Source organism: Mesoplodon bidens (assembly GCF_964165515.1).
Source record: "Mesoplodon bidens genome assembly, chromosome: 10".
Lineage (NCBI taxonomy): Eukaryota > Metazoa > Chordata > Mammalia > Artiodactyla > Ziphiidae > Mesoplodon > Mesoplodon bidens.
Window position 1 is genome coordinate 68,015,334 of NC_138172.1, and position 13,129 is coordinate 68,028,462.

General features: G+C 46.9%; 1 protein-coding gene across 1 annotated transcript; it reads left to right on the forward strand.

The window, feature by feature from the left end:
• Positions 1-1,257: 1,257 nt before the first annotated feature.
• LHFPL5 (LHFPL tetraspan subfamily member 5) lies at positions 1,258-6,908 on the forward strand (the record flags this gene model as incomplete). Its single annotated transcript, XM_081247376.1, has 2 exons — positions 1,258-1,669; positions 6,517-6,908. 2 exons carry the CDS (start codon positions 1,258-1,260, stop codon positions 6,906-6,908), a joined length of 804 nt encoding a protein of 267 aa, XP_081103502.1.
• Between the last annotated feature and the right edge of the window lie 6,221 nt (positions 6,909-13,129).

Below are 13,129 nucleotides of genomic sequence, written 5' to 3' on the forward strand. Positions count from 1 at the left end.
AAGAGGGGAAAAAAGGAAATATGCAGGGGCGGTGAGGGAGGGACAGACTGGGAGTCTGGGTTAGTAGATGCAAACTATTACATATAGAATGGATCAACAACAAGGTCCTACTGTATAGCACAGGGAACTATATTCAATGTCCTGGGATAAACCATAATGGAAAAGAATTTAAAAAAGAATGTGTATATGTGTATAACCGGGTCACTTTGCTGTACAGCAGAAATTAACACAACATTGTAAATCAACTATACTTCAATAAAAACTAAATTTAAAAAAAGAAATAGGCAACAAAAAACTAAACAAGAGGAGAAAGACATTGTATTGAACAAAAAGCATATGTTAAGGTCTGAGAAGGCTCATAAGAACTGTTCTTTACCTTGTAGCTTCTATTACCACCCTATCAGTCTGCATTGCAAATACACATATATTTACATATATGTAAATACCTCACGGTCCTTGAGAGCAGGGGCCCTGCCCTGTCCTTTTTATTCTATGATTCTTGCTGAGGGAAGATATCCTCCAACATAGGGCGTAGTACACAGTAGGCTCTTAGTAATTGTCGATTGAATGATAGGGATGAGAAACCAGTGACCCGGAAGGCGGTGCTGGCCTCCGGGGGATTGGAGGTTCCGGGAGGATGAGTAGGGAGCCAGGGAGCGGTGGGATGGGATACGGACTGCGCTGGAAACCAAGCGACAGGAATGTGACAACCGCAGCCTCACGCCTTCAATTCTTGCCTTCCCTGCTCAGGAGGGTGAAGAGGGGCCTTGATTCCCAGTGGCGGGGGTGTGCAGTGGGTAGGTCGGCCTCTCTGCACCGTCCTCTGCCCAGAGTCCCGAGGCGCTGGCCACGGTGCTGAAAGCAGTGCTCTCGGAGGAGGGAGGGAGGAGGAGGAGCCGGGCCGCGCGAAGGGGGCGGAGCTCTCTGGTGCTCTCAGCTGGCATTGGGGGCGGGGCAGGGCGGCGCCAGCAGGCCCGAGACCACGGCGGGTTTGAGAGGAGGTAGGAGGCAGGAGACAGCCCGGCTAGAGCAAGAGGGGACACAGGCACCTGGACAAGCTTCCCCTGAAGAGGCCAAGGTCATCTTCCCTGTCCTATTAGTCCTCTTTCTTCTACCTTGGAGGGAGCCTTACCTTGTGCCCTGACCTCTGCCTTCTCCCCAAACCTGGCTGAGGGGTGACCCACTTCTGGGCCTCCATCCATCCTCAAAGCCACTTCCAGCCCACAATTCCCCAGCCCAGGACCCAGTGCCCTCACCATGGTGAAGTTGCTGCCTGCCCAGGAGGCAGCCAAGATCTACCATACCAACTATGTGAGGAACTCGAGGGCTGTAGGTGTGATGTGGGGCACACTCACCATCTGCTTCTCCGTGCTGGTCATGGCACTCTTCATCCAGCCCTACTGGATCGGTGACAGTGTCAACACACCCCAGGCAGGCTACTTTGGGCTTTTCTCCTACTGCGTGGGCAACGTGCTGTCGTCTGAGCTTATCTGCAAGGGTGGCCCGCTGGACTTCTCCTCCATCCCCTCTAGAGCCTTCAAGACTGCCATGTTCTTTGTGGCCTTGGCCATGTTCCTCATCATTGGCTCCATCATCTGCTTCAGCCTGTTCTTTGTCTGCAACACGGCCACTGTCTACAAGATCTGCGCATGGATGCAGCTGGCTGCGGGTGAGCAGGGATAGCCGGAGGGATAGCGGGAGGGCAGGCAGGGGCCCACCATCCCACTTTCTGTGGAGTCTCTGAGCCTCCTACTCAGCTTTCCTCCTTTATAGCACAACCATACTCAATGCTCTGCAGATGCCTTGGAAGAGTAATTAGAGAGTCTTAGGATGGCTGAAACCAAAAAGGCCTTAGAGATCAAATTGTTCAACCTCCTCTTCTTGTAGATGAGGAACTGAGGTCAAGAGAGGGGAAATGATTTGTCCAGGAGCAAGTCACTTATGGTAGAGTGAAGGTCTTTGTTCCCTAATTATAGGATTCCATGCTTGATGCAGCAAGTGTGAGCATTTGAGGCACCCAGTGGAAGTGATATTTTGTGATGGGGGAGGGGAATAGGGTCTTTTAGAACTATGTGGGGTAGGTGGCTACTGGTGGTGCTCAGAGGCAAGGCCTTCCCTGTCCCCCTTTTGCTGCTCCTGGCCCTAGGCAGGCCACTGGGTCCTTGGGCCAGCTGGTCCTGCTCTCCTCTAAGCCCAGGAAGCGATGCCTAAGACCTTGTCCTGCAGCCCTTGGTCCCTCCAAGGACCACACACAGACTGTCCATACTAGGGAAACGTCCAGGAGCCTTGTGAGGGACTGAAGTCTAGAGTGAAATCATCTTGACATCATTGGTTAGAATGAGAAGCAGTGTTAACAGGGAGAATGGAATAGGGATCAGAATCTCATACAACCAAACACGTAGACTCAAGACTGTCAGCGTTGGAGGGGACCCTAGAGAGCTATAGCATCCTCCCCCCAACTATAGATGAGGAATCTGGGACTGAGAGAGAAGATAAGACTTAGCCAAGGCTACAGCAGATCATCTGGCAACGAAGGCAATAGAATAAAGGCAGTGAGTCCCAAGAACTAGCTGTATTCCAAAGACTTTTTTTTTTTTTTTTTTTTTTTTTTGCGGTACTTGGGCCTCTCACTGTTGTGGCCTCTCCTGTTGCAGAGCACAGGCTCTGGACGCTCAGGCTCAGCCTCCATGGCTCACGGGCCTAGCCGCTCCACGGCATGTGGGATCTTCCCGGACCGGGGCACGAACCCGTGTCCCCTGCATTGGCAGGTGGACTCTCAACCACTGCGCCACCAGGGAAGCCCCCAAAGACATTTTCTATTGAGGCACACATTTACATAAGTGTAATGATTTGTAAAGTACTTTCACATGTATCATCTGGAGGAGCCTCATCATGCCACGGTGAGGTGGGTTTTCCTCCTGTTTTACAGAAGAGGCTCTTAGCCGGTAACTTGTCTTTTAGCACACAGGTAGTGAGGGACAGAACCTTCGACTCTGAATCTTGTACTCAGGCTACTTACCTGGTTCCAGAGCTGCCTCCCCAGTCCCCCTGCCATCTCCCTCTCTCTGTACTCCCTCTATATGATGAGGGAGAGGCTGGGGCAGGGATGAGGTACGTCTCAGTGAACAGTGGGGAGGAAGAAGGGAGAATGAAGATTTAGCAGTTCTGTGACAAAGAGTAGTAGAATGAACCCTGGCACGCTTGCCAGCTGGTCCTCCATATCAGAGCTATGGGATGCTGGAAACACAACCCTCCCTCTCTCATTCTCTCCACTGTCCCACTCCCCCAACCTCCTGCAACAGGTGCCATTTGCTGAACAGGCAGTGCTGGGAGGGCCTGGGTAGGGGAGGGGTCACCAGGCCATTTGAGTCAGATCCTGTCTGGGTCATGGAGCTGAAGACACCGATAGCAGAGGTGGCCAGGTGCCATCCCATGAAACATTTACGTTGGGGGAGAGCAAAGGTGGTGTCATGTTCCATTCTTCCGTGCTGGGGAAGGGAAGATGAGCCAAAGGGAGGGGTGAGGAGGAGGTGTGCCCCACAGCCAGCAGCTGGGAGATTCCTCCATTTGAAGAAACCTAAACCAGTTGGCTTAACCTTGCCAAGAAGCCTGGGGCCAGGGAAGGGAGCAGGAGAAGGGGAAGAGGACTGATGAATGGGGCAGTGTGGGGCTGTAGCTTAACAAGGTTAATTGAGCTTCTGGATGCCAGGTGTAGGCAGAATGTGGTCCCAGATCCTAAAAACACAGGTAGGGCAATTTGCTTGTCTGAGTTCTATTAAACTCATCTGTAGAAGGTAGCAACAGTACCCCCATCACAGGGTTCTTGCGAGGATGGGATGTTATAATGCATGTAAAACACCTTGCATGGTGCCTGACACATAGTAGGTGCTCAGTAAACATGAAAAACACAAAACAACTTTATCAGTCAGGATGGATGGGGTGATGCCACAGTAACAGACAACTCCCAAATCTTAGTGGCTTATGACAAAGGTTTATTTCTTGATAATGGTACACGCTCACTGAGGATCAGTGGAGGGCTCTGCTCTCACTGTGCTCCTCCAGAGCCCAGGCTGATGGAGCATCAGCTGTCATCGGGCTGTCATCATTGCGAAGGGAAAGGGAGCTCTGGAAAGTCTCCATCAGCAGTTAAATGCTCTGGCCTGGAAAAGCACACGGCATTTCTGCTCACATTTTATTGGCTGAAGGAATTTTTATGAACTTGCCTAACTTCAAGGGAGAGAGGCGAGGAAGTATAATCCTACTATGTACCTGAAATACTTGTAAACAGCTCTATTGACAGCCACATCCATCGAGGTTGCTTCCATCTGACTTCAATGCCAATAATAATAGCAACAACTAACATTAATTGGCCACTTACCATGTACCAGACACTGCAGTAAGCACTTTCCATACATGATCACACTTAACCCTCATAACCCTGTTCCAAGTCAGGTATTATTATCCTTATTTTACAGATGAGAGACTGGAAGTCAGGGTAAGTAAACTTGCCTGAGAATACCCTGCTGGCCTCTATTTAGAGCCCTGAGGCACCACAATGGGGTAGACCCCCACTGTGCCCAGGTAGATGGGTGGGGTGCTCCTAGAGGGCTGTGGCACCCATAGTAACAACCTTTTTCCAAGTCGGAGACCCTGTGATCTTTTCTGAACCCCTGTAGGGAGGTGCTATAGAGGAGAAGGGGGCCATGCCAGGTACCAGAGGACTTGTCACACACCAAGTGGGGAAGAGCACAGGTTTTACCAAAGAGCTCTGGGAGGGTCCCCCTCCTCCATCCTAAGGATCTTCCTGTTTGTCACTAAGTCTGAAATGTCACCACTAAATACATTCGGCTCTTTGGAGAGATGTCAGTCTGGGAGGCTGGGGGAATTAACTTTGAAGTCAAGAAAGTCAGGAGCCATGATAGCAGGTCTTGGCTCTGCCATCGCTAAATGACTGGGCAGCTCACTTGGTTTCTGAGACCTCAGTCTTTTAATCTGAAGATGGGATATTAATACATGGCCTACTTCTCAGAACTGTGGTAAGGGTCAAGAGAAAAATGGTACATGAAGTATTCTGTAATCTATAAAAGAAGTATGTAAATGAGCTCCTCCTAGAAAAAAACAAGGATGGTTGATACATTTAGGTGGGGAGGTGGGGATCCTTTATCTTTACACTTTGTTGTGCTTTTGTTTGATCTGCTAACCTTCCTTGCAAGAACAAGCGGAGCCCCAGGTTGGTGACTTTGGGTCCTGCGAGGTGCTTCTCCATGGGGCTCCCAGGTAGGGCACAGCTTTGGGACTAAAGAGCCTCCAGGCCTGTGAAAGGAGGGCCAGGGGTGGGAAAGTGGCACAGACAAGGGAAGGAAGGCACCCCCTGCCTGCCTGGTGGTTGTCCTTGGGTTGCCCCAGTCACATCCCAGAAATATGTACCTGTCTGGGCAGCTAAGTTGGGGTGGAAATTTGGTGGGAGGGTGTGGGAGTAGTGGAGGGAAGGCGGGGAAGATGAAATTTTTGGCTGTCAACGCTAAATCAATGAAAGCACAGTGTGGCATACTAGCTATCACTCAGGAAATGCCAACTATGTGTCGGGCAACCTTCTGAGCACTTTTCCAATATAAACTTATTGTAACCTCGCTGCAATCCAAACAGGTAGATACTATTATTATTCCCATTTTACAGATGAGGAAACTGAGGCAAGAAAACTTAAGTAGCTTGCTCTGAGTCACACAGCTAGTTAGTAAAGAGCTGGGCTTGAGATCCAGGCAGCCTTCCCTAGTGTTTCCCAGCTTTTCCTGTTGAATCACCCAAAAGAGTGCTTTTAAAGACAGGGATTCCTGAACCCAACCCTGACCTGGGAATCAGCATTTTAAACACATTCAGGGAAGTGTGGACAACTGCACTGTTCCATAGTGGGTAATAGTGTGGAGACCTGTTTGCTTGAATGGAAGGTTCATGAAGGAAGCAGCCAGAGATGGGGCTGGAAAACTTCCTGTATTCATTCAATCTAAGATACCTGAGTTGTTGGGACACACCATTATTCTATGTGCGGTAAAAAGGAAAAATACTTCTAATCAAATTATAGTCTAAAGCTTTGTTATTACACTTATTTCAGAGATGTTGGAGTATGAGCAAATGTACATCTGAGGAGTGATGAGTTCTCTGGGCTGGGACCAGATTTAGGGAGGACTTTGAAGCCAGGCGCCTCGTCAAGTCCAAAGTGAGGGGTACAGCTGAGGGCCTGGTAGAACCACCTGGTGCTGTGGCAGAACCTCCCAGGGCTGAGGAGCTCTGCTCTCAGCCTCCACCCCTGACCACTGTCCCCCAGGGGCAAGTAGCTTTAGCTCGTGGAGCCTCAGTTTTCTCCCCCGTGTTCTACAAGAAGGATGGCAGGAGCTGCCCCTCGTGCCTCTCAAGGCTGTTAATAAGAAGGGAGGTGACACAATGACAGCAGTGCAAGGTGGGAGGCAGCAGGCGAGCACACCCAGCTTGACACCATCTGTACCCCTCCTGCCCCCTCAGCCACAGGCCTGATGATTGGCTGCCTGGTCTACCCAGATGGTTGGGACTCAAGTGAGGTACGGCGCATGTGTGGGGAGCAGACCGGCAAATACACACTGGGCCACTGCACCATCCGCTGGGCCTTCATGCTGGCCATCCTCAGCATTGGAGATGCCCTCATCCTCTCCTTCCTGGCCTTTGTGCTGGGCTACCGCCAGGACAAGCTGCTCCCTGACGACTATAAGGCCGATGGAAACGGTAATTCTCTCTACCCCAGGGAGGTGAGGCTTCCTCTCTGCCAGGTGCCTGAGGTTTGGCCACTGGCCAAGGGTGGGGACACCAAGACCAATCAAACGCAGCCCTTGTTGCAGACGCCAAGGGCCAGTGGAGGGTTGCAGGCTGGCATGCGATAAGGCATTGACAGACCTACGTGAAAGGCTGTCTGTGATAGAAGCGTGTCCCCCTGTCCCCCTGCACTCTCAGGGCCTACAGGGGAGACAGCCCTGGTCCAGCTTGGGGAGCTAGGTGTGGCCTCCCATAGGTGGCACTGAGGCTGGGTCTTGAAATAACAGGGGAGTTTGCTAGGTGGAGAGAGGAACAACAGGGGAGCAAAGGGGACGATGAGTTGTTGGGGAAGGAGGAAAGGTAGGTTAGGGCAGAGATGTGACAGCTCCTGGACTGCAGATGGTGGGAGCCTATAGCCCCCTTGGGTTAGAGTAGCCTGGGGGTTCTCCGCATATCCATTTTCTGATCTGAGCCTCATTTCCCCTCATTAGAGGGTAGGAGGCAGGTTTCTCCTCATTTGTAAAAAAATACCTACTTCACAAGACTGTACTCAGGAACAAGATAAGGATGTCTGCTCTTGTCGCTTCTATTGAAGATTGTACTGGAGGTTACAGCCAGGAAAATTAGTCAAGAAAAAGGAATAAAAGACATCTACTTTGGAGAAGAAGAAGAAAAACAATCTCTATTAGCAGATGACATGATTTTGTATATGGAGAATCCTAAATAAGCCACTAAAAACTATGAAAGCTAACATACAACTTCAGCAAGGCTGCCGAATATAAGAACAATATACAAAAATGTATTTGTATACACTAACAATGAACAATCTGAAAATGACATTAAAAATGTATTTTGCAATAGCAACAAAAAGAATAAAATACTTAGGAATAAATTTAACAAAAAAGTAAATGAAATGTACATGAAAATTAAAAAACATTGTTTAAAGAAAAGGCCTAGGGCTTCCCTGGTGGTGCAGTGGTTGAGAGTCTGCCTGCTGATGCAGGGGACACGGGTTTGTGCCCCGATCCGGGAGGATCCCACATGCCACGGAGCGGCTGGGCCCGGGAGCCATGGCCACTGAGCCTGCGCGTCCGGAGCCTGTGCCCCGTGACGGGAGAGGCCACAACAGTGAGAGGCCCACGTATTGCAAAAAAAAAAAAAAAAAGAAAAGGCCTAAGTAAATGGAAACATCCATGTTCATGGATCAGAAGACTTAATATTGCTGACATGTCAATACTCCCCAAACTGATCTACAGATTTAATGCAATTTCTATCAGAATTCCAGCAGGCTTTTTGATTTTAGGACTGGCTTGTCAATTGGAAATGCAAGAGACCCAGAATAGCCAAAACAATCTTGAAGAAGAACAAAGTTGGAGGACACACATGTCCTGATTTCAAAACTTACTAGAGGGGCTTCCCTGGTGGCGCAGTGGCTGAGAGTCCACCTGCCGATGCAGGGGACACGGGTTCGTGCCCCGGTCTGGGGGGATCCCACATGCCGCGGAGTGGCTGGGCCCGTGAGCCATGGCTGCTGAGCCTGCGCATCTGGAGCCTGTGCTCCACAACAGGAGAGGCCACAAGAGTGAGAGGCCTGTGTACCACACAAAAAAAAAAACTTACTAGAAAGATACAATAATCAAGACGGTGTGGTACTGACATACGATAGACATACAGATCAGTGGAATAAAATAGAGAGTCCAGAAATAAAACCAAACATCTACGACCAACTGATTTTCAGCAAGGGTGCCCAAGACCATTCAATGGGGAAAAGAATAGTCTTTTCAGTAAATGGTGCTGGGACAACCAGATATCTACATGCAAAAGAATGAAGTTGGGCCACCTACCACACATCATATACAAAAATTAACTCAAAATGCATCAAAGACCTAAATGTAAGATATAAAATTATAAAACTCTTAGAAGAGATCTTGGATTAGGCAATGGTTTCTTAGATTTGACACCTAATACATAAGTACCAAAGAAAAAAATAAACTAGATTTCATCAAAATTGAAAACTTTTTTTTTTTTTTTTTTTGTGGTACGCAGGCCTCTCACTGTTGTGGCCTCTCCTGTGTGGAGCACAGGCTCCAGACGCGCAGGCTCAGCGGCCATGGCTCACGGGCCTAGCCGCTCCGCGGCATGTGGGATCTTCCCGGACCGGGGCACGAACCCGTTGTCCCCTGCATCGGCAGGCGGACTCTCAACCACTGCGCCACCAGGGAAGCCCAAAATTGAAAACTCTGTGCTTCAAAGTACACCATCATGAAAGTGATAAGACAACCCATAGATTGGGGGAAAATATTTGCAAGTCATAATCATAATGCTAGTATCCAGAGTATATTAAGAACTCCTACAACTCAACAGTAATAAAAAATAACCCAATTTTTTAAATGGGCAAAGAATTTTTTTTTTAAGTATACAGTTTTAATTAATTATTTATTTGGCTGCGCCGGGTCTTCGTTGCCATGTGCGGGATTTTAGTTGTGGCATGCGGGCTCTTAGTTGCGGCATGCGGGATCTAGTTCCCTGACCAGGGATCCAACCTGGGCCCCCTGCATTGGGAGCATGGAGTATTAACCACTGGACCACGGGGGAAGTCCCAAATGGGCAAAGGATTTGAATAGACTTTTCTTCAGAGAAGATATACAAATGGCCAAAAAGCACATGAGAAGATACTCAACATCATTAGTCATTATGAAAATGCAAAGCAAAACCACAATGAGACCCTCAGAATGGGAGAAAATATTTGCAAATGAAGCAACTGACAAAGGATTAATCTCCAAAATCTATAAGCAGCTCATGCAGCTCAATAGCAAAAAAACAAACAACCCAATCCAAAAATGGGCAGAAGACTTAAACAGGCATTTCTCCAAAGAAGATATACAGACTGCCAACAAACACATGAAATAATGCTCAACATCATTAATCATTAGAGAAATGCAAATCAAAACTACAATGAAATATCATCTCACACCAGTCAGAATGGCCATCATCAAAAAATCTAGAAACAATAAATGCTGGAGAGGGTGTGGAGAAAAGGGAACACTCTTGCACTGCTGGTGAGAATGTGAATTGGTACAGCCACTATGGAGAACAGTATGGAGGGTCCTTAAAAAACTAAAAATAGAACTACCATATGACCCAGCAATCCCACTACTAGGCATATACCCTGAGAAAACCATAATTCAAAAAGAGACATGTGGGCTTCCCTGGTGGCGCAGTGGTTGAGAATCTGCCTGTCGATGCAGGGGACACGGGTTCGAGCCCTGGTCTGGGAAGATCCCACATGCCACCGAGCAACTGGGCCCGTGAGCCACAACTACTGAGCCTGCGCATCTGGAGCCTGTGCTCCGCAACAAGAGAGGCCGTGATAATGAGAGGCCCGCGTACCGCGATGAAGAGTGGCCCCCGCTTGCTGCAACTAGAGAAAGCCCTCACACAGAAACGAAGACCCAACACAGCCATAAATAAACAAAAAAAAAAAAAAAAAAAAAAGAGACATGTACCAAAATGTTCATTGCAGCTCTATTCACAATAGCCCGGAGATGGAAACCACCTAAGTGTTCATCATCGGATGAATGGATAAAGAAGATGTGGCACATATATACAATGGAATATTACTCAGCCATAAAAAGAAATGAAACTGAGCTATTTGTAATGAGGTGGATAGACCTAGAGTCTGTCATACAGAGTAAAGTAAGTCAGAAAGAGAAAGACAAATACCGTATGCTAACACATATATATGGAATTTAAGAAAAAAAATGTCATGAAGAACCTAGGGGTAAAACAGGAATGAAGACGCAGACCTACTTGAGAATGGACTTGAGGATATGGGGAGGGGGAAGGGTGAGCTGTGACAAAGCGAGAGAGAGGCATGGACATATATACACTACCAAACGTAAGGTAGATAGATAGTGGGAAGCAGCCGCATAGCACAGGGAGATCAACTCGGTGCTTGGTGACCACCTAGAGGGGTGGGATAGGGAGGGTGGGAGGGAGGGAGATGCAAGAGGGAGGGGATATGGGAACAGATGTATATGTATGACTGATTCACTTTGTTATAAAGAGAAACTAAAAAAAAAAAAAAACCCACAATGAGATATCACTTCACACCCACTAGGATGGCTGTAACAAAAAAGATGAACAATGACGAGTACTGATGAGCATGTGGAGAAATTGGAATCCTCGTATTTTGCTATAGAAAATGTAAAATTGTGCAGTTGCTGTAGAAAACAGAATGGCAGTTCTTCAAATGATTAAACAGAGTTACCACGTGACCCAGCAATTCCACTCCTAGGTATATACACAAGAAAATTGAAAACATATGTTCACACAAAAACTTGTACACATGTTCATAGTACCATAACAGTCATGCATCTGATGACTGAATGAACATAATGTGTATATCCATACAATGAGTTATTATTCAGCCATAAAAAGGAATGAAGTACTGGTAATTGCTATAGTGTAGAAGAAAACATTGAAGCCAGATACAAAAGACCAGATACTGTATGACCCCATTTATATGAAATGTTCAGAACTGGCAAATCCACAGAGACAGAAAGCAAATTTTAGTATTTCCTCGGGGCTGGGAAGAGGGGGGGAATTGGGAGTGATTGCTAAAGTTCACAGGGTTTTCTTGGGGTGATGAAAATGTTCTAGAAGCAGATAGTAGTGATGGTTGCACAATGTAGTGAATACACTAAAAACAACTGAGTTGTATACTTTAAATGAGTAAGTTTTATGTTAGTAAATTATACCTCAATAAAAAAATAAAAGATTGTGCTGAGGATTAGATAGTGTATATAAAGCACCAACAATACCTGCATATTTTAGGTGATGAATAAATGTTAGTTCTCTCCACCTTCTGTCTTTCCAGTACCTCCACTCTTTATATCATCCATCTGCCCAGCCAATAATAGGATATATGCTCCAGGTGCCCACTGACACCTTTAGGTCCAGGGGGTACAGTGAGGGAGGAAGTCTACATTTGGACCTTAAGTCTAGTAAGGGAGACAATCATGCAAGATGGAATCACAAGCTGATAAACATTATGGACAAAAAGCGCAAGCTTTCTTGAGAGTGAATAAGAGGAATTAGAACTAGTTTGGAGAGGGAATAGTGTGCAGGGAATTATCCTGCAAACAGGCTTGGTTGTAAACACATACTCTTCTCTTTTTTTTTATTGCAGAGGAAGCCTGAAGCAACAGGAGTGTTGGTGCGTAATTTGATTGGAGAGTGGTCTGTGTTCCTTTGGAAGTGCTGTGGGCTCGCAGAATGACTCATGAAGCTGGGCTGTAGGGCCTAGGGAGAGAGGGGGTTAGGGGGGTGGGTGTGGGGTGGGAGGGGGCAGGAGCTGGCTGGCATCTGAGACCTTCACTGAGGGGCAAACAGGAACCCTTTAATTTTACTTGTGTCTTTAGAAGTGGTAAAAGCACAGGGAGAGAAGAAATAATTTAAAACAGGCAGGTGGTTTCATAAACTCATCTTTTTGTGGAGCCTGGCAAACAAGAACAGACTGCTTTTAGAAGTCATTATTGTCATTTGGACCCTTATTTTCAGAAAGAAGTTTACATGATTTTAAGAGACATAGTGGAAAACCTAATAAAATAGGAAATAAAAGTCATAGAGAAGAAAACAAATATTACAGAAAGCTAGGCTAACAGAATTAGTGTATTGAGTATTAAATTTAGCTCCCTGCTCCCTGATAGCTGAAGCAAAAAGCAAAACACGAATTTAACCAATTTTAATGTCTGGTTGAAAATGAAACACATGTTAATTTCCTTATTGTCATTTCAGTTTCTAAAATGTGATTTAACAAGGACATGAAGGAACACCTTTAAAAAGAAAGAAAGGGTGGGGGAGGAGGGAGGGATGGAGGAAGGAAGAGAAGGAATAGCCCACAACAGTATCACCTCCCTGATAGCTGTCATTTATTGAGGACTTACAGCAGGCCAGGCACTTTGTGTGGGTTGCAGGGATTATCTCCATTTAAAGTATCTTATTGATAATTTTTGCTAAGAACCTTCCCATCCCTGACCACAGACATACTTTTTTGAATAGTGATAAATTAGCATCGTCCACCCCCCCGCCACACACACACTTACGATTCTTAAACGTTAATGTGCATAACTCACCTGGGGACCTTGTTAAAATTCAGGCTGATTCAGTTGGAGTGGTGCCAAGCACTGCATTTCTAACCAGCTCCCCAGTGATACACTGCTGGGTAGGGGTCACACTTCGAGTAGTAAACAGAGTATAAATGTTTTCTCATGTTTTTGCCATGTTCCTTACTGAAATTTTTAAAAGCCACAAACTCCACAGTACTGGTGTACCATTTCATTGCTAA